This window comes from Juglans microcarpa x Juglans regia, chromosome 4S (genome assembly GCF_004785595.1).
Source record: "Juglans microcarpa x Juglans regia isolate MS1-56 chromosome 4S, Jm3101_v1.0, whole genome shotgun sequence".
In the NCBI taxonomy this organism is placed as follows: Eukaryota; Viridiplantae; Streptophyta; class Magnoliopsida; order Fagales; family Juglandaceae; genus Juglans; species Juglans microcarpa x Juglans regia.
Genome location: NC_054601.1, coordinates 7,960,770 through 7,987,278, shown reverse-complemented (window position 1 = coordinate 7,987,278; position 26,509 = coordinate 7,960,770). Strand labels below are relative to the sequence as shown.

General features: G+C 37.2%; 4 protein-coding genes across 7 annotated transcripts; 3 read left to right on the top strand and 1 right to left on the bottom strand.

Moving 5' to 3' along the window:
• The first annotated feature begins 348 nt into the window (after positions 1-348).
• LOC121262654 lies at positions 349-3,944 on the top strand. 2 transcript variants are annotated; one of them, XM_041165222.1, is made up of 6 exons: positions 349-572; positions 2,561-2,693; positions 2,944-3,040; positions 3,197-3,283; positions 3,625-3,779; positions 3,908-3,944. In XM_041165222.1, exons 1-5 carry the CDS (start codon positions 515-517, stop codon positions 3,757-3,759), a joined length of 510 nt encoding a protein of 169 aa, XP_041021156.1. In that variant the 5' UTR covers positions 349-514; the 3' UTR covers positions 3,760-3,779; positions 3,908-3,944. The 2 variants fall into 2 exon arrangements, with proteins under 2 accessions (XP_041021156.1, XP_041021155.1); XM_041165221.1 differs by lacking the exon at positions 3,908-3,944 and having other exon boundaries at positions 350-572; positions 3,625-3,844.
• A 1,495-nt stretch (positions 3,945-5,439) lies between these two features.
• Positions 5,440-8,620, top strand: LOC121262653 (glyceraldehyde-3-phosphate dehydrogenase B, chloroplastic). Its single transcript, XM_041165220.1, has 9 exons — positions 5,440-5,622; positions 5,702-5,815; positions 6,359-6,520; positions 6,616-6,783; positions 6,946-7,106; positions 7,235-7,296; positions 7,559-7,608; positions 7,755-8,161; positions 8,289-8,620. The coding sequence occupies exons 1-9, from the start codon at positions 5,524-5,526 to the stop codon at positions 8,422-8,424; spliced, it is 1,359 nt and encodes a 452-aa protein (XP_041021154.1). The 5' UTR covers positions 5,440-5,523; the 3' UTR covers positions 8,425-8,620.
• A 636-nt stretch (positions 8,621-9,256) lies between these two features.
• LOC121263493 (glutamate receptor 3.3-like) lies at positions 9,257-14,304 on the bottom strand. 3 transcript variants are annotated; one of them, XM_041166408.1, is made up of 8 exons: positions 14,244-14,304; positions 13,656-14,046; positions 12,192-13,534; positions 11,835-12,112; positions 11,167-11,198; positions 10,676-11,079; positions 9,899-10,414; positions 9,257-9,583 (listed from the first exon to the last, which is right to left on the bottom strand). In XM_041166408.1, the coding sequence occupies exons 2-7, from the start codon at positions 13,918-13,920 to the stop codon at positions 9,944-9,946; spliced, it is 2,793 nt and encodes a 930-aa protein (XP_041022342.1). In that variant the 5' UTR covers positions 13,921-14,046; positions 14,244-14,304; the 3' UTR covers positions 9,257-9,583; positions 9,899-9,943. The 3 variants fall into 3 exon arrangements, 2 of the variants coding, with proteins under 2 accessions (XP_041022342.1, XP_041022341.1); XM_041166407.1 differs by having other exon boundaries at positions 10,001-10,414; XR_005940273.1 differs by lacking the exon at positions 9,257-9,583 and having other exon boundaries at positions 10,282-10,414; positions 10,555-11,079.
• Positions 14,305-22,433: 8,129 nt separating this feature from the next.
• LOC121262695 (probable protein phosphatase 2C 27) lies at positions 22,434-26,221 on the top strand. Its single transcript, XM_041165283.1, has 5 exons — positions 22,434-22,594; positions 22,734-23,396; positions 23,879-24,073; positions 24,591-24,796; positions 25,345-26,221. The coding sequence occupies exons 2-5, from the start codon at positions 23,205-23,207 to the stop codon at positions 25,901-25,903; spliced, it is 1,152 nt and encodes a 383-aa protein (XP_041021217.1). The 5' UTR covers positions 22,434-22,594; positions 22,734-23,204; the 3' UTR covers positions 25,904-26,221.
• Positions 26,222-26,509: the final 288 nt, after the last annotated feature.

The window sequence follows — 26,509 nt, the reverse complement described above, 5'->3', positions numbered from 1 at the left end:
ATTAACTGTATTATTTTTTTTAATATAAAATAATTGTTTTGACCAATCATATCGATAGAATGCATAAAAAATATATATATAGTTAGCAGAAATCAATTTAAATTATTGATTTTGATCATTAAGTACGGGATAAAAAAAATCTGGTAATATAACTTGTGGATTTTGATATTAAAAGGTTTAGGTTAAAAATGAAAATTTTTATTTTTAAGTAGATATAAAATATTTATATGATATAATTTAATTTAAAAGATAAATTTTAAAATTTAAATCATTCGTTAAATATTATACTTATCCGACTTGGGAATAAAACTTTTTATTTAAAAATGCAATAACTCGCTAAAAAATGGTCATAGTTTGGAACGAAATGTCTCCTTAAATTAAAGTTAAGTTTCCGCCTCGAAGCCTAGTAATCATCGAATTCCGGAAGCTTATCTGCTTTATTGTTCACTGCTGGAAACCGTCTCGCAGTTATTCCCACACTTCCTCTCTCGGTGCGCCTTTTTGCTTACAAACAATGGCCGCTGTTTCGAATTCGTTGATTTTGATGAGCAATCCGGTTACCCAGTTACCTGGTAACCTTTTCTCTCGCATTTCTGCCTTCCTTTCTCGGATTATTTTAATTTTTCTTCAGATTCTCCTACAGCAATTTCTCCATTCTGTGTTTTTTTCCTTTCTTTCTTTTCTTTGATTGCGTTCTTAAATTTAACAACCTGTCCGAAATATCCTATCGATCAAGTTGAAAGATATTTAGTAGCGCGTTCATTCCATTTTATTGAACTAGCTAATGTTTACTTCTCTCAGCTTATGTTCTAATAATTATCTTTGTCTTAAAGTATTTTGTTTTGGGAATCTGCATCTTTTAGTTTCATTCATGGGTTTTTTGCATGCTTAGAAAATTAGTGTGGTTCTCGGCGAGAATGAGAGAAAGAAGGCTGTAGAGATGATAGATTGACTTGTATATAATACCCTTTTTTTATGGGATGCTGATCTTGCTCATCTTAGAAAAACCCACAAGAGTGTAAAACATCTGAATGTAACTTTTCAGCTGAATATAAAATTGGGTCTTAAATGTATCGAGTTCTTGATATTGGAAAATTAAAAGAAAATATAAGATAAAAACACGGAAACAAAAAATATTTCGGACTTCAAGTCTCGATCGTAACGAAGATTTCTTTAGAACATATTTTGTCCCCTTTCTTCGTGCTACAGAGTATTGACAAAACCTCGTTATTTTAGATTAGCACTTTCTATAATAACTTAAAACACCCTTTATGAGAATTTTGAGATAGAAAGGAATTGTTGGAGAGAAGTTGTTATCATTTTCGAAATGGTCAGGTGATTATATAATTATAGACCATCAAGAGTACAATAAAGTTGGCCATTCAAATTCAAAACTGATGGCCATAAATCCCACATGATGTGCATATTAAATCCCCTTCTTGAATATGGAGTTTGTAACTCCTGTATGTAATAAGGCACATCAACAGCTAGAAAACGGCTAGTTTTCTATTTAATTTCGGATCTGTAACTCTTGTAGGCAAGACTTAATATTTCAAAAATAATTTAGTGCTCCTCATGACGATGTGTATGCTGCCACTGCTAGGCAGCTTTTGAAGCCCTCTTCTCCTTCACTTCAATACAATTCTATGTTAAGGAGGATTCAATATAAACATTATAAACATCTTGTCTATTTTATAACTACTCAATGTGGGATTCACATTTCTCCTACACTTCAAAATCTCCATGATTTTGGATTACCATAAATATAGTTGACTCTCCATCAATGCACAAGATTTTATTTAAACATATAAGGAAAATGAAATACTACATTGTTACATTATTATCTAAAATACCCAAAATAGTTTTATTATTTTAACAAAATCTAACACTTGAATCAAGGTTTTTTTTTTTTTTTTTAATTTTTTTATGGAGATTGGGCTTTGGATGTTGAGTTTCAGAAATCTAGCTCAGGCTCTTCAGATTTTTTAGGGTCTGCTTGCTTGGGTTATTTAGGTCGAAGAGTTTATCCGCACCTGGATTTTTACTTATCGTACTGGCATGGCCGCCTTCATTCCCAATCTTAAGATACTTGATAACCTTGTAATACTGGATTTCAGATATTTAACCATGCTTCATACTCAAATATTGTATTTTCTTGTATATGAGGCAAATAATCTTATTGGTTTGTTTTTGTTCTTGTTCTTTTTTGTTTTTAAAAAAATGATAGAAGTAATTTTTTTTTAATATTTGTAATAGAGTTGGTTGCCCTTTCCATGTCTTGTCGCCTTAGGAAGCAGTGGTTCTTGAATGTAGATGGCTGGCATACTTGACAGTCTGCTGAGGTTCATGCTGCATATTTACTCACCATAATTCAAACCCGTCGCAGAAGGTTTTATGTTGTTTTTCATTGTTTCTTCGTGGGATTATATTTTAAAAATGTATTTGTTGCTCACAATAAAGCTACATAATATATCTCTACCTGTGGAGCTAGGTTCCCACACTGTTTTCTGTTTAGTTTTAAAGTATGTATGTTTATCTATTCCTGTGGACTCTTTTCTAGGATCTTCCCTGAAGCCATTGGACCAATTTCTTGGAAATGCAGCCCCCACCAACCGGTTGCTTAGTACCAATCGCATGGGGAAAATGCAACTGAGTATGTCTAGAAGGCCACTCATAGTTCAAGCTGGGTATAGGTATTATATTTGCTGTTACTTTGTGATCCTAAAACTGTTGTTCTTATGTGTGGTTTCAATATGCAAGTTACAGTTCAAAATGAATCATAGCTCTTGATTTTCTGAGTTTAAAGTAAGGATCATTATTGGTTTTGAATTTATATGTTAACTTTAACTTTAGTTTTTATTTTTGTTTGGGTTAGGTTGGGGCATATTATATATGACAGGAAATTATTAATGCAAGTATCATGCTTATATTTTGTTATTACAGTGATCGTGGAGGGCCAAGTAGTGCAAGCATCTTTGCAGGTGGCTTTGTATTGGGAGGACTAATAGTTGGCGCACTCAGTTGTGTATATGCACCTCAGGTCTGGTGCTTCTTTACCCGGAACTTTACCTGCAAATGGTAGAAGCCACTATACTGTGGGTGGCCAGCAGCTAGCACTTCTCTTTGACTGTCACGTGTCGATCTGGATATGTTTTTTTTCTCACTACATTTTTTTATTTTGATTCATCTCCTACAGATCAGCAAAACTCTGGCTGGAGCTGACCGAAAGGATTTAATGAGGAAACTGCCCAAATTCATATACGACGAAGAAAAGGCTTTGGAGGTGGAAACTTGCCCTTGACTCTGTCTATAATCAATTCACAGGATTAGTATTTAAAATTTTAAATGCATATGATTTACTTGTTCCTAATGGATAATCATGAAATATTAGAATTTTATTGCTGCTTTATAATATTTATTTGGTTGCTCATGTAGTATTAGTGTTCTGCTGAAATGTGATTTCCCCACTTTCCATTTTCACATTTTCACTTGTTTTATCTCTAGAATACCGTAAACTGCTTTTGCTTCTGTTCTGAAATATTCTAAGTTATTGTATCACATTTCACCTTACATTTATTATCTGAAAATATTCATGTTTTATGAATGGTCCACTTCCTTCTATAGAAAACACGGAAAGTACTGGCTGAGAAGATTGCACAGCTGAACTCTGCCATAGACGATGTGTCTACTCAGCTCCGATCAGAAGAAACCCCAAATGGTGTGGATGCGATTCCTGATGAAGTTGAGGCTGCCATATAATTTCTCTTGATTACATTATGGTATAAATGGCCTTCGCTACCTGTATACTTTGAGACTTAATAAATTATTGTTGAATTTCTTGTAATGCATTCCTTTCACTCTCAACAATCACTTTAGTTGTTTCTTCAAACATGATGGCTTTTGGCAGGATGGGCGAAAAATACAATTATCTGGTCAATTTGAAATTGCTCGGAATCTGGTCAATTTGAAAGCAATATTGTATAGTGTGCGTTTCCAAGCGTGTGTAACTGCAGCTATTTGAAATGTCCATGTTGTAGGCTGTTACAAGTTAGACACGTTTTTTTAACTCTCCCAAGTTAACCCTTCTCAGTTTACTTTGTTTTGTTGAAGTGATCATGAGAGACTTGGATTGGATAAATATACACTGCATTTGTATCCTATAACGGTTAACATCCTAGCCATTGATTCATAAACCAGTTCTAACTCCAATGACAGAGACCCTAACAAGAACATCATTGAATATCGTCAGTTACCCAAGTTAGGAACTTGGGAGAATCTTGGACACCCTGGATTTCGTTGTCATATTCTATAATTAGGTGGTTCCCAAGGTGATTTCTGTCCTATTTCTCTGTTTTATTTTCCTTGTTATATAACAGGCTAAAGGTCCTTACAATTATGACTTACGAGTCATGTTTACCAACAGAAGCAGGGATTATTGACAAATTGCAATACTTATTCTTCTGTACATCATCAAGAAATTGCAACCTAGGCAAATTCACATACATATTATATAGCCTGGGAAATGTTGATCTTGAAAATGGTTTGGAAAGTCTCTTCCTGGTGATGGTGTTATTTCTTTCAGCTTGAGATCTCCAATGTGGCTAGCGTTCTTGATAATTATTATTTTAATATAAGGGGAGTAGAGGGTTTCGAATCAGATTTTTTATTTAGATAATCGGATTATATGCCATCATACTCTTGGCAGCATCCTCGATATTTACGCTGGCTTTGAGTGCCATAAATCGGCCCATGTTGAGAGACTTTCCAGAGCTCACAAACTTTCCCGTTGAATTTTTGGTAATATTAACTACCTGGTCTGGTCCAGCAGCATGGGCTTTTGATCCTAATTTTTTTTTTCTTTTTTCCCATCAACCTGTCAAATCAACGAGATGATACCTGGGACCTTAGCACATCCCTTTGTTTTTGGAAAGAAGACCATAATAATTTGAATTATGAGTTAAAGGAACCCTAATAAAATTTCAATTCCTGATTCAATCCCAACAAAATAACATAAGAGGAAGACGTTTGGGATTCCATCCATCTTAGGTGCAAAAGCTGATGGACTGAGCTTTTTTAGCTCAAAAAAGAGACAACATCTAACCCCTTTTTTAGAGGTGCATCGGACTATCTATGTTTTACTTCAGTGCCACGTATATTCTCCTTTGAGTAAACTTTCTCCACCATCATCCATGATTTTCCAATAGCCTGAAATTTGGTAATATATCTATTGGTTTGGATACGTTGTCCCATTGAGAAAATGCAAGGGCATTGCTGGAAGAAACTAATGGGTGATCAATCTGTGGCTAAGATTCTGAAGTTGCAGACACAAACAGCATCTTATCTCGTTTATCTTCACGTACCCTTCTCACCACATGTTGCTTACAACTAACTTGTGACCATAGTTTTTTTTAATGATTACAATGAACTCACGACTCTGCATGAAAGTTGATATATTAACTGAAAAAACGGAATAGTACCGTATAAAATACGAGGGAGTTCTATCACTTAGCTTTAGTTGCAGACATGGCCAGCCACGCTGCTCTAGCTTCTTCAAGAATACCAACCAACACAAGGCTCCCTTCAAGGAATTCCCCCTCTTTCCCCACCCAATGCCTCTCCAAGGTCTCTTTGATCACTCCCTTGGTCGTTAGACTGTAGCTTTATATTTTTACGGGATGTTCAATTCATTTTGGTCTTGCAGAGGGTTGGAATGGCTGAGTACTCTGGCCTAAGATCCAGTAAATGCATGACCTACGCCAAGAGTGGTAGAGAGTCATCCTTCTTCGATGTCGTGGCTGCCCAACTTACTCCCAAGGTTATCTTATTACTCCTTCGGATATGTGCATGTTTAGCAGTAGGATTGACTTGATTGTTGTTTTTGTTTCAGTAATCCATTGATAAATCTGATGCTTTTTGACACCATAACTTCAAGCATATCTAACATGCAAGCCTCTAAACTTTCGATTAAAAAAAAAGGCTTTGCCTTAACAAATGTGGAGCCGAAAGTATAGGCCAGACTTATCAAAGCAGCCTTGATCCAAGTTCAAGTAGCTTGGTTTGTTTTACAACCTTACTTAGCCCCCTCTTGTACTCTGCATAATTAACATGTTTCACAAGCTTAGACCTATTCACATACTATAACTAGCTCATGTAAGACTTTTCAGGAAAGATCTTCACTCTGCGCAGAGTTTAAAATTTTGGAAAACAAGCAATTATCTATTAGAATAACCATGCCAAACTGCCACATTCACTAAAAATTTCATGTAAAGCTTGTAAGTGGGATGCATAAGATTTACAATTCACTGAAGAATTCCCCCAATTAAATTGCCACTAACAAGTATGCTGTTCTTGAAATCAGACAACCGAATCAGCTCCAGTAAGAGGAGAAACAGTGGCCAAACTGAAGGTGGCAATCAACGGATTTGGACGCATTGGCAGGAACTTCCTCCGATGTTGGCATGGCCGCAAAAACTCACCCCTCGATGTTATTGTTGTCAACGACAGCGGTGGTGTCAAGAACGTAAGAACTTTATTTATAAATTCTGATCGATGCTGTGCTTTTGGGGAATAAACTTGGTTAGTATTGATAATTTTCATTTATGATTGCAAACACAGGCTTCACACCTGCTAAAATATGATTCTATGCTGGGAACTTTCAAAGCAGATGTGAAAATACTTGACAATGAAACCATCACCGTTGATGGTAAGCCTGTCAAGGTTGTCTCTAACAGGGACCCTCTCAAGCTCCCTTGGGCTGAGCTTGGCATTGACATTGTTATCGAGGTAGGCTTGCATTCAATACTCCACTACTAGCTTTAAGTTGTGTAGACAAGTGGCGATTTTTCACGATTTACATAACAAATTTCTGTAACCCAAGTGAAGAAATTTCCAAGTTGGCTCAACTTTTGACAGACCTTAGACGATTGCCAACAATTTGTTCTATAGGGAACAGGAGTGTTTGTAGATGGCCCGGGTGCTGGGAAACACATCCAAGCTGGTGCCAAGAAAGTCATCATTACTGCTCCAGCTAAAGGCGCTGACATTCCAACCTATGTTGTTGGGGTAAACGAAAAGGATTACGACCATGAGGTTGCTAATATTGTAAGGTCAGTAGTCCCAAGTAGTCTATCAAACTATTGAAACAGTTATCAGTTTGCTTGAGCCAATTGATTTCTTAAGTTACCTCTTAGATGGTATGTTCTAAACTGTTATGAAATCTTTTAACCATTCACAGCAATGCTTCTTGCACTACAAACTGTCTGGCTCCTTTTGTGAAGGTCATTGATGAAGAATTTGGTAAGGGCTCATAAAATTCCACTGCATTAGTATTAATATACATATATACAACCTTTTTCACATCTCTTTTCACATTTTTTCTTTTAAATGGAAGACATTTATGTAAACTTTGAAATTCAAATAAAATTTGTTTAGTATTTTTTTTATGAGGTGGCATCATTACATTGGTTGGTTACAAAATGGGTTATAAAATAGGTATATAAATATTAATTACTATTCTTTTGTAAAAGTACATCTTCTTTAAGACAGCACTATGTTGCAGGCATTGTCAAGGGAACCATGACCACCACTCATTCCTACACCGGAGACCAGGTAGACAATCAAACACAAAATTTCTTTCATCTCTGTAGGGTCTAATATATAGCTGCTATTTTAATTTAACACAATATTCTAATAATTTAAAAGATCAAATGATGTTCATGAATAACAAAGTCATGACCTACATTGTGTATCTTCAGAGGCTTTTGGATGCTTCACACAGGGACCTGAGGAGAGCCAGGGCTGCAGCCCTGAATATAGTCCCGACAAGCACAGGTGCTGCAAAGGCCGTGTCTTTAGTGCTACCCCAGCTCAAGGGCAAGCTGAATGGCATTGCACTCCGTGTGCCTACACCTAACGTGTCAGTTGTTGACCTTGTTGTGAATGTTGCGAAGAAGGGCATAACAGCAGAGGATGTTAATGCAGCTTTCAGAAAAGCAGCCGAGGGACCATTGAAGGGCATATTGGCTGTGTGTGATGTCCCTCTTGTTTCAGTAGACTTTCGGTGCACTGATGTTTCTTCCACCATTGACTCTTCATTATCCATGGTCATGGGTGATGATATGGTCAAGGTGGTTGCCTGGTACGACAATGAATGGGGATACAGGTAACATGGTTCAAACTTATAACGTAGTTTGCTATTAATTTCGAGTTCATTAATATATATGCAAGAGTATTTGTTTTGTTTAATAACTTTGAATATTTCCTAACAAATTGTGTGATTTTGTTTGCAGCCAAAGGGTTGTTGATTTGGCTCATCTAGTAGCAAGCAAGTGGCCAGGTTCACCTGTAGCAGGAAGTGGTGACCCATTAGAGGACTTCTGCAAGACAAACCCGGCTGATGAGGAATGCAAAGTTTATGAAGCTTAGATGGCTGGCTAAACCTCATCTACTTTGGCTAATTGCCTAGCAAGGGCCGAGATTTCAGTACTGTTTCATTTTATTTACCCTTATGTTGTAATCAAGGTTGAGGGAGATCAGAGGTTACAAAATCATCAGACTAACGTAACTTTTAAAATAAGGATGGTCAATGAGGAGCCACGTCCGTGAAATATTACTGTTTCAATAGTTGTGCCTACAACCCAATTAACTGTTAGAATCGAACCGAACCGAACCGGTTTTTGACTTGTTCTGTTAAATTGTGGTATATTTTAAATTGCGTTTGAATGTTGAACTGAGTTGAGTTGAATTGAGATGATAAAATATTATTAGAATATTATTTTTTAATATTATTATTATTTTAAAATTTAAAAAAGTTGATTTTTTTATTATATTTTATGTTAAATTTTAAAAAAGTTATAATGAAGAGTCGAGATAGGTTTGGTAACTAAACACACTTATTGTTTTTCGTTCAGCTCATGTTTTGGTTTGGCTCTCGAATGGGCCTTGAAATCCAATTAAGGGTTCGGTCTTACAAATGAGGATCAGCTTGCTATAAGTTATTATTTAAGTTCAAATCATCAAACAATTAAGAGAAGTGCTACAAATACAAAAAAAATTATATAAAAATAAACTTACAAACTGACGTGACTTCATATGATTCGTTAGTATTTCCCATCAATACCATTCCACATGATGCGTTCATGCCATAGGCGTAAGAAATGGGGCGGAGACGAGACAATTCCACATGATGTGTCCATGGTTGTAATGCGAATCAATAAGTTATGAAGTACGTGAATGTGATGAGGTATTGCAAGTAGAAATCAATTTCACAAAAGAATACGTGAAACAGGTCTTGGCTTAATATCGCAATACTGTCTCACAAAACATGTTTACATAATCAGCAAGCAGTATTTTTCCTCGATTGATGTTGTAGGAGCTTCCCAGGACTGGTTTGAGGTACCAAAATATGCTGAATTAATTTGTGCTGAAGCTCTCAGACAGGAGGAACTCGAAAGGACTTGTACAAAACATGGTACGATCAGTTGTCAAGCACATAAAGAGTGGCAAATGCTGTGAGCTTGGGAGCGGTAGTGTACAAAGTAAAATTGATGCCTAAAGCCGTGGTTAGGACAAAGCGTAACAAATCCTGAAAGTACAGCATAAACAAAAGGATTAGAGAGATGAAAACAAGGAATGTGCAATGTCCATGGGTGTGTATCTGAGATGTATGCGTCTACATATTTATGTATTTATCTGTATGTGTGCCTGTGGACACTCACACAACAAGCACAAAGTAAGAAGCACGTTGAAATCCCTTGACTTGAAATATGCATTGAAATCCTTGAAACAAGATCTTGGAAAGCAAAATGCTTCCAGAGTTATTCTTATAAAATAAAGGTGCTTTCTTATGGTGCTAAACAAATATAAATGATATGATCACACAAAAATATAAATCACTCACATGTAATGATACTATGATTAGGGATGCCCCAAATGAAAAACGAAGTTAATTGCTTGAGCTGATGTTGGTCCCAGTAGTCATTCCAGTCTGTCTCCTACTTACCCACTCACTGTCCTTGGAACTTTCAGATAATGATCTTTCCACTTTCCTTCTTTTACTTCCACTATTTGAGTGGTCTACTTTCTCATCCATCAATGACAACAATCTCCTGACACGCCCAGAAATTGAGTTATTTGGACCAGCTGAGATAGATTCAGAGGGGGCAGTTCGGCATGACTGCTGCATAATCTGCAAGAAATATATGAAGAGAGCAAAGAAGCAAGCTATCCCACAAATAAGAAAGAGACCCCAGAAGCTTTTAAGTTGAAGCTGATCTGATTCAATTTCAGCAGTCTCTAAACTGCAAGTACTTCGCATCAACCACTTATCATGGATCCGCTGAAGATCACCATTCTCCGACAGTTGTAGAATAGCAGTTGACATGTCAATTGCTAAAGGAGAGTCCCGAGGAAATGCCTATCATGTGAAAGAAAGGAAAAGGAAATGAAAAAACATCAAACTTAAGTGTGTCTTTATTTACTACAGGTTGGAATCTAGATACAGATTTACTAAAGTACATCTGTCTTTGATCAAGTAGATAGCAGTGTATCAGTTACCATATAAAGGAGTATTTTTCAGCCTTTTAGAATAATTTCAATAGATCTCTTCCTGTTATAATTTGAAATATATGTTATCTAAAATTCTCATTAAAAATCCCTCTGCAAAACAGATACTCACAAAACCCCAGCCGCTTTTGGTGAACTCTTGACCTACAACCCTGAATTTGCACTGGCTGGAGAGGAATAGTTCTACATAAGGAAGTTCATCAACAATCGCTGCAACACCGCCTTTTTCAGGACCGCGCTGAAGGGCTAAAGCATATGCATCAGGTGATCCAAGGGCAACAAGCCTAGATCTGGATATGCCAAGTTCCTCCAAATAATGTTCAGCAAAGGAGCCCACTTGGTACCCTATTTGCTCCTCACTCATCTTCAAGCTTTCAATCCCTTTAATAGGCGAAGACAGATGCTGCACTGTGAGGATTGATGTCAGACTCGCAGTATAGCTTGAGTTGATTATCAATACCACAAAGAGCCATATGATTAGCACCATTCGACCAAGGGTGCTCACAGTGTTTTCTCCTGCAAAAGGAATAGAGGTGGCAATTTTAATATTAAAAATGCTGCACTATGCTTATGAAAGGAGTCAAGGACCTGATTTCTACTTACTATGGGCAAAAAACATAGTTGAGAGGCTAAACCTGCAAGTTTAGCAAACAGGAGATGGATCAGAAACAAATTATTTAGAATGTTAGGAAGATGTTCTATGGGTTTCCCTTTTCAATCAATCTATGGGTTTAGAAGGTGACCATCTAAACAATCTATAAATCATGAGACATGATTTAGAGGCCCCTTAATAGTTAATACACCTCGGTGGTATTAATAGAAAAAAGAGTAGAAATTAGCCATATGGCAGGAGGCAGGGTAAAGAAAAGAAAACCATGAAACCCTACTTCCCAACCCCCCCAGACACCTACACGAAATTTCAACATAGTGGAGCCCATTTTACGTATCAGACATGGAAAGCTCTTGATTTAGTGAACAATTTGGCTTCCTTGTGTCCCTACATTTTCTGTTTACGGTGGGCCAATTTTTTTTACAAGAAGCTCTGTATGAATGGCAAAAGAAGCTCTTAACATACAGTAAGGAGAATGCCAAATGCGTCTACAAGAACATGTCAACCCAGACCAATCAACTTGATTGATGTCTCCCCCAACCATCCCCCACCATTCCACTATCAAGAGATGTATTATCCTAGTTAATTATAGGCTTTTTTGTCCATATATAATACATACCAATATATAGACATGAAGTAATTGCAGCAACCAATAACTCACCATAGAATGGTTATAAGTTGTTTTTTAGGAGGGCCCCTGAACTCATCATTTGTTCTATGCTCCAGAATCCACACAACAGTGCCAATCAAAAGGAAGAAACAAGCACTGACAATCCACATATTTCGACTAAATGGCCGCAGGAAAGCCCAAGCACCAGAGTTTTTTTTTTTTAATGGGACCACAACAACAAGTCCAGATGAAGCATATGGCTGTGTAAAATCCACAATTCTTGTTCGATTTGTGACAATTGCAATGTCACCAACAGCAGCATCAAAATCCTATTACAAGGAAATGAGAGATTTAGCCAGTGAAAAAGAATGAATTTATATAATTATAATTTTGTAAAGTAATACTCACACCAGTTGTGATCATATTTACAAGCTCTGTGTAGCTTGGGTTTTCGAGACCATTTCCAAAAGGGACAAATCGGTATGGAACAGCATAAGGTAACAAGTTTACAGCAGCTGTAAATACATCTATGCAGAAACCCTTAAACATATCAGTTCCCTGCACTCGTGATACAAATGCTCGGTAACTAGCTCGATTAGGTACACCAATTTTCAGTTGCTTCCCATTGTTTGGGAAAACCCATCCACGGGGCTTCAATAATGTTTCTCCTGGCCAGATAACACTGTATAGTTGCTGGTTTGCACTTGAATGATTAGGTGGCATTGCATAGAGCGTCTCAGGATCCACAACTGATAAGCCAGAATAGTTTGACCAGTAACCAATCCGTCGAAACCCAGTTCCTATGACATTAATGATATCATATGCAGGACGAATAAGAGACTTATCTGAATTAAACTTAATAGGACCTGTCAAACCAACAAGGTTACTCTGCAGGATGCTCTGCAACAGTAGAATTCCATCATCAAAAATATTCATTGCTTCAAGGTGGAGATTGTCACCTAATGCAGACTGCAACCTAGAATCATTAGAAAAAGAAATCACCCCTCCCTGGTTAAAAAATGCATCAATAGCATGGGCAAGCAGCCAAACAGAATCATAAGCAGAAAGACCATATGAATGCAATCCCAAAGAACCACCAGTTAACTTTTTCCACCTAGAGAAAAAAGCTTTTTTTCTATCTGAATATGGTGTATGTTGGCGCAAAACAAGAACTCCTTGTATTGAATCCATTGTCTCTGAAGGAAGAGGAGCAGCAGAATCTAAAACAGAGGAGAGCCAATCAGTAGCTATCCATACAAAGCCATTTCCCATCATTCCAAGATATTGTGCTACAGAGAAAACCATAAATCCTGAATCAGGATTTACATGCAGAACAATAATTCGAGACTCCATTAATTCAACCTTGATAAGAAGATCCATAATGTCACCCCGATTAACTTCAGACCCAGGGCTAATTCCCTGCTTGTAGGAAATTCTACAGCGCCTCTCTGCTAGTTTATCATCTAATGCTGACACACCATTCCGTCCGTAGTCATCGTCAATGAAAATGGCAATTACATCCTTCCAACCATAATAATCAACAACGTCAGCCACTGCTGTCATTTGGTACAAATCGCTCGGTCTTGTTCTAACAAAAAAGGGAAACTGAAGGGAAGAGAGGGTGGGATCTGAGGCCCCAAACGATAATAGAGGAACTTGGAGTTCATTTGCTACATGGGATATAATATGCGCAACTACGGAAGATTGCGGGCCGATGATGGCAACTATATCAGTCTCCATAAATTGCAAAGCTGTAATTTGACATAGCAGTCAGGCCATGTGATTAGGATTGTTAGATTCTTTTGGGAACAGAATACTTGCCTATAATAAAAATAAGCTAAATCGTTCAAGAAACTTAGTAAAATAAAGTACCTCCAACCATGCCAAAAAACCCACTGCAATTGGAATCTTGCATAGTTACAGCAAGTTTTGTTCCATGGAGAATGCTGGAATCGGAGTTGACATCTTTCACAGCTTCCTCAATGGCAATCTTGGCGACTCTTCCTATGGTAGATTCAAACGTAAAAAGAGCTCCAATATTCACAACAGCAGGTCTTGAAGAAACATTCTTACTAAACCCATATGTGGACAGCCCAAAATAGAGAAACAGCGACAAAATAAAGCAAATAAGATTCATTTTGAGAGGCACAACAATTTCTTCACCTGACCCAATATTAATCTTACGCAGGATTTCCGCCAAAGCCTTTGTACAGAATTGATAACATAGAATTACCCATCAGAGCTCGTATTAAATGATTTCCATCTGAAAAAGAAAATTGAAGTGTCAGAATGCGTATAAAAGACACAGACCAAAGCCTCAGTCTCGACAAAACCAATGACCCATACTCCATTTCATTTCATATCTTTCCTTCAGGCTTCTCGTCGACCAATATAACAATGGAAAAACAACCAAAAAAAAAGGAAAGCTAGCGTATTATCATAAAAAAATCAGAATCTTACAGATTAATGAGAAAGCAATCCACTCAGCCAAGTAGTATAATCCCCACCGAGAGAGATGGGACCATTAATGAGAAAGCAATCCACTCAGCCAAGTAGTATAATCCCCACCGAGAGAGAGGGGATAGCCCGGGCGGGCGGGCGGGGGGGAAACGAAATATAACTCACAGGTCAGGAACAGTAACGACTACCACAAATTGCAATTCACGACATTCACGTGGGGAAAAAGGCACACAAAAATAAAGAGTAACGAAAGATTTAAATCTCAAATAGATAAGTCTATATAAATTTTTTATAAAATAATAGACTAATAAATAATAATTTTTTTTATAATTTTTAAAATAAAATTTAATTTTTTATAAAATCTTATACGAAACTTGTCTAAAATTTATACAAATCATTTCTCTAAAAACAAAAGCTGAGGAATTTATTCTGGGAAAGTGACACTGAGACAGCACGCTATGCTGGTGTGTCCGACACGTGAGAATCTAAACATGCTCGAGAACCACTTTTGTTTTTTTTGGGGTACCTTTCTACTATTTATTTATTATTATTTATTTATTTGATTTTTTAAAATTTTTTTATTTAATGATTAAAAAAAGACTATTAATAAAATTATATATATTTTAAATTTTTTTTAATGATTAAAAATGTTAAAAAAATGCTTAAAATAAAATGATAAAAAATAAAAAATTTTAAATACACTACAAATAATAAATAGGTAATAACCTATAACTACCCCCTCACGTAAATTATTTAAAGAACAAGGGACAAAAATTGAGAGGTAACGTTCAAAATCACGGTCAATCTCTTTGGAATTTAATAAATGCTCAGATGTATCAAAAAATAAATAAATGCTCAGATGTAACAGAGAATCGGTAGCTCGAACTTTTTAATCCTGATGAAGCGGACAAACACCATATAACTGTAAGGAGAAATTAAAAAAAAAAACATATTATAAAGTACTATATAATAAATAATTTAAAATACCGTTGATATTAGCATTTTGATAAATTTAATTAAATATATCATGTTTCATTTAAAAATTTCACTTTTAATTAAATTAATAAGCCAATTTGAATCTTTTATTTTTTATTTTTTATCAAGTTTAGAGAAGTATTATATCTATAAAGAAATTTTATAAAAATAAACTCATAAATTAATATAATTTGATGTAATATGTTAAATCTTTTCATAAATTCACTTTCATCAAATATTACGTTAGAATTTAGCAATTTGGGGAAGGAAAGAATAAAGTGAACATATGATTACAGCCCATAAGCAAGTATAGTCTGTTTCTTTACTTTTATTGTAATGGAATTTTTTCTTTACACTCTTTTTTCTCTTTAATTTTATAGACGGGAAAATGAAAATGTTACACGACTTGATCAAACCAATCTAGGATTCTACTAGAAGGGGCGTGATTGAGTTTGGGAAAGGAAGAAGAGAGGAATTCTCGATAAGGTGTGTCAGTCAAACACGTGAAGTAAGATGAGATTAACAAAAGTCTTAGTCGTTTGGGAGTCAACAAAAGGGCTGGACCGGGCCAAGCTTTATCACTAGATTTGCTTTATTTTCGTTAATGGGCTGGGAGTGTGCTCCCCTAAGACTCAATTATTTTATGTTTGTATTTCTTTGCTCTGGCCATTTGGCTTTACGACAATATGGCCTCTATGGTCTGTTGCTTTTATTGTTAGTTTATTTTGTTTGTTTTCTGACTGTTAGCCAGCTGACACCTTTTTAAGCTGGACAATATCCTTGCTACGACATGCTAAATGAATTCAGACTTTTTGTCATCTTCTATCTTTTCTCCCTATCTCTCATTCTCTCATTTCTGGAGGAGCTCCCCTCGAAGAGAGCAAACCCTAGTTTTTCTAGCCTTTTTTTTCAATAGGCTTGTTACAAAGTGGTACCAGAGACACCTCCTATGAAATCCTGCTTTACCCTTTTCAGTAATGGCAAACAACACAAGGCTCAAGGACTTACAAGAAGGACTGAGCAACCTAAAAAAAAAATACAAATGGCCAATATAAAACTATGGAAACCGGAATGCTGTTAATAAAAAGATAGATGGATACAATGCTACAATAGATAGCAATAATATCGAGAGGGTTGTAGAAGAAGGGTTGCAATCACAACTCTAGAGGATCTTCTTCAGAACTGCATGATCACGAGGAAGATGGGGACAGGAGGCATGCAGGTGATGTGCAGACAAGGACTGTAAGGCTTGACTTCCCAACTTTTCATGAAGATGATCCAACTGGATGGATCTACTAGGTACAACAATTCTTTGTTTTTCATAACACCCTGCCACAACAGAAAGTTAAGTAAGTCTCATTTCACATGAGTGGTAAAGCTTTAACTTAGTTTCAAGATTGAGAAGAATCAGGACAAGAACTTGAATGGGAGTATATGACTAAGGCCTTGTTGGCCAGGTTTGGTCCAAACGGGTATGATGACCCAATGGAGTCTTTGAGTCGGTTAAAACAAAGCAATACGGTGGAGGAATATAAGGATAAATTTGAATATTTATCTAATAGACCGAGGGGCTTATCGGAGCAATATAAGCTAAGTTGTTTTCTCAGTGGTCTAAAAGATGAGATTAGACTAACTGTTAGAATGTACCCACCAAATCTAACCATAGCTTATAGTCTAGCAAAAATACAAGAGGAAAAAGTGAACCTCTCCAAGAAACCAAACAGATTTGGTTTTATGTATTCACCTGATCCAGAAATACTCAAAAGACCCAACCTACCCAACAGTGAACCTCCCAAAAAATTTCCCAAACCTAACCTGCAGATCCAAAAAATAAGCCAAAACCAAATGAAAGAAATAAGGAAAAATGAATTATGCTACCATTGTGACTCTAAGTGGACAATAGGACATAAATGCCAAAACCTAAAGTTTTACCTGTTAGAGGAGGTGTTGTTTGAATCTGAAAAAGAAGGGGATATGGAGGAAACCGTGGGTGAGGTAGAGAATCCAAACATTTTAAAAACAGAACTAGACCTAGCCATAAACCCAAAAATATCTCTCCATGCCTTAACAGGATCCCAAAACTCAAAAACCATGAGAGTGATCGGGAAGATTGGACCTCAGTGCTTGACAATACTCATAGATACTGGATCAACCCACAATTTTTTGGATCCAGCTGTGTTAAACCGAGTCAAACTACCCATTAATCTTGAAGAGAAAGTAAAAGTGAAGGTGGCAAGCGGGGAAATCCTACCTAGTGAAGGGAAGTTCAAGAGAGTGAGTGTTAACATTCAGGGTACCAACTTTATAGTTGAGGTGCATGTATTAGTCCTAGCAGGTTGTGATATGGTGCTAGGCATCCATTGGCTACAGGAGTTGGGTATTATTTTGTGGGACTTTCAAAAGTTTACCATGAAATTTTCTGTTAAGGGAAAAATAGTGTAGTTACAAGGGTTGACAGCAAAAAGATTGATTGAGGAAGGCTCTCTAAATGTCTTTAATAAACTGGAGAAAAGGGGCATAATTTTACATGTCATGGAAGGTGAAAACAAACCAGTTGAAGATCAAATTCCAGCAACTATAAAGAGAATACTCAAAGAATATCCTTAAGTGTTTAAGGAGCCAAAAGGCCTACCCCCCCACCCGAACCCATGACCATTCTATAAATCTCATACCCAACACCAAACCCATTTCCATGCGCCCTTACCATTACCTATATTTCCAATTGAAAAGATAGTCAGTGAATTGTTACATTCAGGAGCAATAAGGCCTAGCCAAAGTCACTACTCTTCCCCGGTGTTGTTGGTTAGGAAGCGGATGGGTCGTGGAGGTTATGTATGGACTATAGGGGCCTTAATGTAGTCACTATTAAGGATAAATTTCATATTCCTGTAGTGGAGGAGTTGATGGATGAGTTGCATGGTGCCATGATCTTTTCTAAACTAGATCTAAGGTCGGATTACCACCAAATTCGAGTGAAACCCTCTGATATACACAAAACAGTCTTTAGGACCCATGAGGGTCATTATGAATTCTTAGTGATGCCCTTCGGGCTAACTAATGCCCCTTCTACTTTCCAAAGCTTGAGAACAAGGTGTTCAAACCTCATTTGAGGAAGTTTATACTGATATTCTTTAACGATATAATGATTTACAGTAAATCTGAAACTGACCATTTAAGGCATTTGCAGGTGACTCTCGAAACTTTAAAAGAGCACAAGTTGTTTGCTAAGCTTTCTAAATGCAGGTTTGGGTGCAAGGAGATAGCCTACTTGGGACACTTAATTTCTGGACAAGGGGTGAAGGCGGATCCAGAAAAATTACAAGCCATGCAAGAATGGCCCCTTCCCGGATCTATCAAGGCATTACGCTGATTCTTGGGGCTGACCGGATACTACAGGAGATTCATTAAAGGCTACGAGACATCGTTAGCCCACTAACTAGAATGTTGAGAAATGATGGATTCAAGTGGAGTGAGGAAGCTAAAATAGCTTTCCACAAGTTAAAGGAAGCTGTGTCTTGCCCCCCGGTGCTAGCTTTACCAGATTTTACAACACCATTTACTATCGAATGTGACGCTTCGGGCATAACTATTGGGGCTATCCTTATGCAACAAGGGAGACTCATTGCGTATTTCAGCCAATCACTAAAAGGGAAGGCTCTACACTTATCCACTTACGAGAAGGAACTATTTGCACTTGTGAGTGCAGTGGTGAAATGGAGACTGTATCTACTTGGGGGAACTTTCAAAGTTAAGACGGATCAACAAAGCCTCAAGCATCTTTTGGACCAAAGAGTAGGAACTCCAATGCAATAAAAAGTTTCCAAATTGTTGAGGTATGACTTTATTGTGGAATACAAAAAAAGGGCTGAGAACAAAGTTAGTGATGCCCTATCCAAAAAGGAGCAAAATGAAGAAGGGACATTAATGCTCATTTCCTTCCCCACTGTGGAATGGCTAGAAGACCTAAAGGCTGCCTACGAAACTGACCCTAAGGTACAAGCTCTAATCTCTCTTTTTAAGGAAGATAAATTAGGCCCCAAGTATACAATGAGGTCAGATTTACTTATATACAAACAAAGGCTGTACATTCCCCAACATAAGGAGTTTAAGACTTGTTTGTTGGAATTGGGCCATAGCAGCCCATGGGGGGACACTCAGGTTTTGATAAAGCCATTTAGAGGATGAGGAGGGATTTTATTGGCCAGGTCTAAAGAGTGAGGTCAAGCAGTTTATCAGAGAATGTGACCTCTGTCAAAGAGTTAAATCTGTCAAATGGGTTATTACAGCCCCTTCCCATTCCCACTCAACCTTGGACACACATCACGATAGGCTTTGTTGAGGGTTTGCCTAATTCTCAGGGGTTTAACAGCTTATGAGTAGTAGTTGATAGACTCACAAAATACTGCCACATAACACCCCTAAAGCACCCATACACTGCCTAAGACCTCGCTAGTTTGTTCATCAAACATATCTTTAAATTACATGGCTTACCCCTCTCAATAGTCTTGGATAGAGACAGGACCTTCACAAGCAAATTTTGGCATGAGCTATTCAGTTTACAAGGGGTCCAAATGGCATTTAGTACAACCTACCACCCTCAAACGGATGGTCAGACAAAGGCTGTAAATAAAACCCTTGAAAATTTTCTAAGATGCTTCTCAGGTGACAGATCTAGGGACTAGGTAACATGGATACCACTAGCTGAGTGGTGGTATAATTCTTCCCCACACGAGTCAACCAAATTAACCCCCTTTGAGGCACTATATGGATACCCCCCTCCCCGTTGGTTAGAATATATACCAGGCACTACAAGGGTTGCAGCAGTGGAAGAACACCTCCAAAATAGGGACCGAATTTCATGGGTCATCCAACACAACCTACAAAAAGCCCAAGACCAAATGAAAAAATACGCCAATCTGAGAAGGAAAGAGAGGGAATTCACAGAAGGGGAATGGGTTTACCTCAGACTCCAGCCGTACAAGCAAGCTATGGTGGCTCTCCGTCGAAATCTCAAGCTAGCTCTGAAATTTTTTAGGTCGTTTCAGATTATCCAAATGGTGGATAAGGTTGCTTACAGACTAGATCTACTACCACATGCACAGATCTACCTCACTTTTCATGTATCTTTACTCAAAAAGAAAATCGGGTCTTCAACAACAGCCATGCGCGATCTCCCTCCAGTAGACCACGATAGAGTCCTCTGCCCAGAGCTTGCTGAGATACTAGCATGCCGAATGGTGAAGGTGGGTAATCAAGTAAAGGCCGAAGTTTTGGTGCGATGGCAAGGCCAGGACAACAGTGAAGCGACGTGGGAGAAATATTTGAAGCTGAGAGAGGATTTCCCACACCTTGCGGGTAAGGTGTTTTGAAGAAGGGAGGGTTGTTACACGACTTAATCAAACCGATCTATGATTCTACTAGAAAGGGCATGATTGAGTTCGGGAAAGGAAAAAGAGAGGAATTCTCGAGAATGTGTGTCGGTCAAACACGTGAAGTAGGATGAGATTAACAGAAGTCTTAGTCATTTGGGAGTCAACAGAAGGGCTGGACTGGGCCAAGCTTTATCACCAGATTTGCTTTATTTTCGTTAATGGGCTGGGAGTGTGTTCCCCTGGGGCCCAGTTATTTTATATTTGTATTTCTTTATTCTGGCCGTTTGGCTTTACGACAATATGGCCTCTATGGTCTGTTGCTTTTATTGTTAGCTTATTTTGTTTGTTTCCTGACCGTTAGCCAGCTGACACCTTTTTAAGTTGGACAATATCCTTTGCTATGGCATGCTAAATGAATTCAGACTTTTTGTCATCTTCTATCTTTTCTCTCTATCTCTCATTCTCTCATCTCTAGAGGAGCTCTCCTCGAAGAGAGCAAACCCTAATTTTTCTAGCCTTTTTTCAATAGACTTGTTACAAAAAACAAATCATTGAGCTCATATGTGTGTTGGTATGCAGGCAGGCTCTCCGACATGTCATCTTCCCGGTCGATTCCAGCTTCTACTCTTGGCCATTCAACACCTCCCACCCCGACCACTCCCCCCCACCGGCGGAGAAATGAGACATTGATTATTCAATATTCAAGTTGTGTACGTTATTTAGTATTCATTCATCTAATTACATGATTGTTTTAGATTTTATGTTTACGAATAGTTTATTTAATTTTCAATAAATTCAAAATTGTTGATAAATTGATTGATTATTTTCTTAAATGAAACAAATTCAACTAATGAAATCTTATAAATTTTCATAAATTCAAGTTAATAATAAATTAATTATATTAAGATTATATCATTCAAGTAAATAGTAATTAGGAAGACAAGCAATTTATAAAAAGCCAAATTAAAAATTATGATTTTTTGAGTAAACCATACTTGTCTTTTATTTATAATCTTGTCTACAAAATTCAACAAATTGAATTTGAGTTTAAGGATTAAAACATTATCTATTGTTTTTTTAAAAACCTTGTAGAGATGTGGTTTTTGGGAATTTTGTAGAAGTGGTGAGACCATTAAAATTTTAAGTTAATGGATCGACTCAAGGAAGTCCATGCAACTTAAAAGATAAAACAATTATAATAACCACTTTACACACCGATGTGAGAATATAATTTTTATGAATAATATTATATATAATTATACAGTATGTAAGCATTGTGCATTCTATTTGAAAAAGAAGTGGAATCTATTATAAAAAAATAATTTTTTATGGATTTCATATTTATCTATTTTTTTAATAGAAATATCTGAGATGTACATACCCATGACTATATCAAATTCAAAATTCTTATATATATAAAGAGATAAAATATTTTCTAAATTAAAACACACACAGCCTAGTATTATAAAAGACGTGAAGATTCCAGAATTAGACACAATTGTTATAAATTTTTAAAAAAATAATATCATTTTATTAAAAATTGTGAATAATTATATCCAAGTAAATTCTCATTGCAAAATGATTGGTGGTACTTCGAACGAGAGGCACCCGGCCCTCTAACGGCCGTTAACGAACCTTGGAGGAGTTAAGGACGACGTGACATAGTTGAACCGTCCATTTCCTTGTTTGGGAGATCGAAAGGTTGGGAAGCACTGGCGGAACCGGTCCACCAACTAACACAAGGCCCATCAGTGAGCCAGAGCATATCCAACCAAGTCTAACCACGTGTCAATACCCCCATACCCACCAATACAGCTGGTAGACCGTAGATCCACCCGATTACCTGAATCCTCGGTGGCCAACCACATTCCAACAAGTAAGATCTCCCTCCCCCCCCCTTCTCTCTCTCTCTCTCTCTCTCTCTGTTGCCCTCTTCTGAGGGTTTCTTCGATTATTCGACCACGAAAGAGAAAAGCATAAGCATCAGGATCGTCATCGTCTTTTGTGAGAAATTATCCAACTTTATACTGGGGTTCCGTGCTCAATTTGTGTTGAAAGATTTGTAATTACTGTGATTCTTCTTCCTCGACACATTTTTGTAAATTACCGGGGGTTTAATGGTTTGATATGCTAATTGATTTAGGTTCTGTAGCGTGTTCGAGATTTGGGGATCAGTGGGAAGCTTGAAAAATTGAAATTTGAGGGTTGCTTTCTATACTTTCGTGTTTGTCTCCGACTCTTTTTCTTTTACCTTCAAGGAACTATAAACTTCAAAAATCAGATTGGGTAGAATTGGGAATTTCTTTAAGCGTTTACTTTGCTTGGTATATATTCTTCTTTCTGCTTTTGTTAGATAACTTAAAGGAATTCTGTACCTCGTGGAGTGAAGTTTGCAAATTTTGGCTGCTTGTGAAGCTTCCATTTGGATAGATTCAAATATTTTAAGCTGCTTGCTCTTGGATTCTGTTGCCATAAAGCAATTTTGAAGTGTGTTTTGCTTTGAACCCCCTTAAACTTGAGTTATTTAGGGGAATCTTGCAACGCGGTTTGTTTGGTTGAGTTAAGCCTCAGGGCTTAAGGTATTGTGTTGAGGTAATTAGATTTGTATGGGATCATGGCTGCGAGTATGGATTTTTCGCCTCTGTTTGTTATATTAGAAGGTGGTCAAAATAATAAGGATAATGTATCAACTGTGGAAGATCAGACGTCAGAGAATAATTTGAAACAAATAACAAATTGGAAACCTCCACGGCATCTTTCGGTTACGTGTCATAGCATGAGCTCGCTGCTGGCCACAGCTGAGTTGGTAAGTTAATCCCCAGTTTTTTTACTTCTAATCATTAGAAGTTGATGATCTCATCTTGTAGGATGATATTAAATGGATATATTGTTGGGAAGTTTTATCCTAAAATATTTACATCCTGATTTAAAAATTTCGCTTAGTTTTGGAAATCATCAAGATTCTGAAGCCTGTAAATGTCTGCTTAAAATTTAAGATCACTTAGTCGTATCCTTGATGTCATTTTGCAAATTAGTTGCCCCGCCAGGAGGGGAGGGGGTAGTTTTTTTAATTTTGTTCTCTAACTAGAAATTCTGGCTGTAATATAATCTGTTAAAGATTGCAATCCTCATTTTGAGTGAGCTCATTTTGTGCTGTCACAACTATTGAGGCGAGAAAACTCAAATTCAGAACTTCTTTGCAACTGTGATATAATTTTTCCTTTGTTATTGCATTTCTGCTGATGCACTTGAACTAACTTTTCCTACTTTCCATATATCCTTCTCCAGGATTTGGATGTCAGTATTGTTGCCGGTAAATCACTTTGTGATGAAAAGTCAGATTTCCTACCCGTGTTCCGCTCAGGAAGTTGTGCAGAAAGAGGTCCTAAACATTACATGGAAGATGAACACATATGTATAGATAATCTTATTGAACATCTAGGGGCAACTGCAGACTTCCCTTCTCCTGGGGCTTTCTATGGGGTAAGCCTGTTGCTTTTTTACCACACCATCTGTACACCTGGTCCTTGACTAGAGGAATAGCTTATCAATGGATCTCCTCTTCCATGAAAGGATAGATAATGGGAGATGTTTTATCACTTTCGGTATATGTCTATGAACTTCCTCTAGATCATATGGCATAATTGCTACTTGATGCTCAAAAGCATGTGATCCACTTGGTAGTCAATTCACTCAAACCGTCACAAAGATGGATTATGATGTAGTAAGATCAGTGCAATCATGAAGAAGTACCTTAAACGTGTGAAGATATCCAAACTTCATGTTTATGTCATACACTGACCTAAAATGTCCCGAGGATCTACCTCTCTATTTCAATTAAAGTGCTTGTGTATTATGAATTTAGAATGAATTTGAGTTTGTGGATTATTGAAATAAAGTGGCTAATAGATGGAGTTAATATACATACAGTGATTTTGGAGCTTGCTTATTTCCATGTTAAGGTGGCTGTGTTCATTAACTGATCTATTTCTATGGACAGGTGTTTGATGGCCATGGAGGTACAGATGCGGCATCATTTATCAGAGATAACATCCTTAGATTCATAGTTGAGGATTCTCAATTTTCAATTTGTGTAGAGAAGGCAATTAAAAGTGCTTTTGTGAAAGCTGATTATGCATTTTCTGACGCTAGTTCTCTTGATATCTCCTCTGGCACCACTGCTCTAACTGCCCTTATTTTTGGCAGGTAAGTGACATCCAGAGCTACTTTTAATTCTATTTTGTTTTTGGATTAGATCCAAATATTTTTTTAATGAGTAATTGGGGATTTAGATCCAACTATTGGTCATGATAAAAATTTATTGTTCTTTTTGTTATCATGTTTAGGCAAAATGTGCAACTCCTCCTCATGTCCGACATCTGGCATTAATTAGTCTGTCACCTCTAAAGATTGTGTCAGTACATTGCATAATAACATCATTAACTGTATTTGATTATATGTTGCTGGGAAATGATAATTTAAGGCATTTTCTTCGTGCTTTGAACAATCTTGTGTGAAAAAAAATAAAAATAAAGAGTAGCATAAAAATTTTAATTTGGCGTAAAGGGAATATAGTCTTGTGTCATTGGGCTATGCCTTTCACTTGTTGTCTTAATAATAAAATTTTGTTAAGAGTAGTGATGTTACATCGGAAAATTACTACAATGCAAGTCTAGTATTACATCATTTATTCTTGAATGGCTAGAAGCATTAGTGTCGGCTGATTATCTCTGACAATCTTTTACCCTTCACAGGACAATGATAATTGCAAATGCTGGGGATTGTCGTGCAGTGTTAGGGAGGAGAGGTAGAGCGATTGAGATGTCAAAAGACCATAAACCCAATTGCACATCTGAAAGAATTAGAATTGAGAAACTCGGTGGTGTCATTTATGATGGCTACCTCAATGGTCAATTATCTGTGGCACGTGCATTAGGAGATTGGCACATGAAAGGCCCCAAAGGTTCTACCTACCCTTTAAGTGCAGAGCCAGAGTTGCAGGAGACACACCTGACTGAGGATGATGAGTTCTTGATAATGGGCTGCGATGGCTTATGGGATGTAATGAGCAGCCAATGTGCTGTGACTATGGCAAGGAAAGAATTGATGCTCCACAATGACCCTGAAAGATGCTCAAGAGAGCTGGTCAGAGAGGCACTCAAACGCAACACGTGTGATAATTTAACAGTTATTGTGGTTTGCTTTTCGTCAGACCCTCCCCCTCGGATAGAGATACCTCAATCCCGAGTTATGAGGAGTATATCAGCAGAAGGCCTGAATTTACTCAAGGGTGTATTGGACTGTAATTCATGAGAACGAAGTGGAATGCTTAGAAGATGAATGTACATATATTGAGGCGACAATCGGTTCAGGGCATTTTAGCCCCCAAGCTGCTGCGACCGCCATTTTACTTGTGCTGCTGCCCCTATCTTTGTTGTAGCTGTTGCTGTTGTTGTTCCCTTTTCCACGGCTGACATTCAGTCTCATTCATAGAAATAAAATTATGTAGGATTTGACTCACTTTTTATTTGAGTTCTAAACCCTGTACATCCCAAGATAGTTGTGTTGTACCAATTGGAAGATTCATTGTTTATGTTATTCTAATTAGAAAAATTCTTTGTTTCTCTAGCATAACTCTACCAAGGATTTGGAAGGGATCCATCCATCTCAGGATAGCCAGGTTTAAGACTTAACTGACGCTATTTTTTATGTTTTTTTTTTTCCCCATTTATTTTGGGAGGTTAAGAAATAGTAAATGAATAATAATACAACACGAAAAGCATGGCTAATGCATGACAAAGGCTATTTTGGGTCGAATCAGACAGCAACTGAGGCTATTAATGGATTATAAAGGCATCGTTGCTTGTGATTGCGCCAAGCACGGCATCGTTGCTTGTCAACAACAGGTTTTGTTATTAA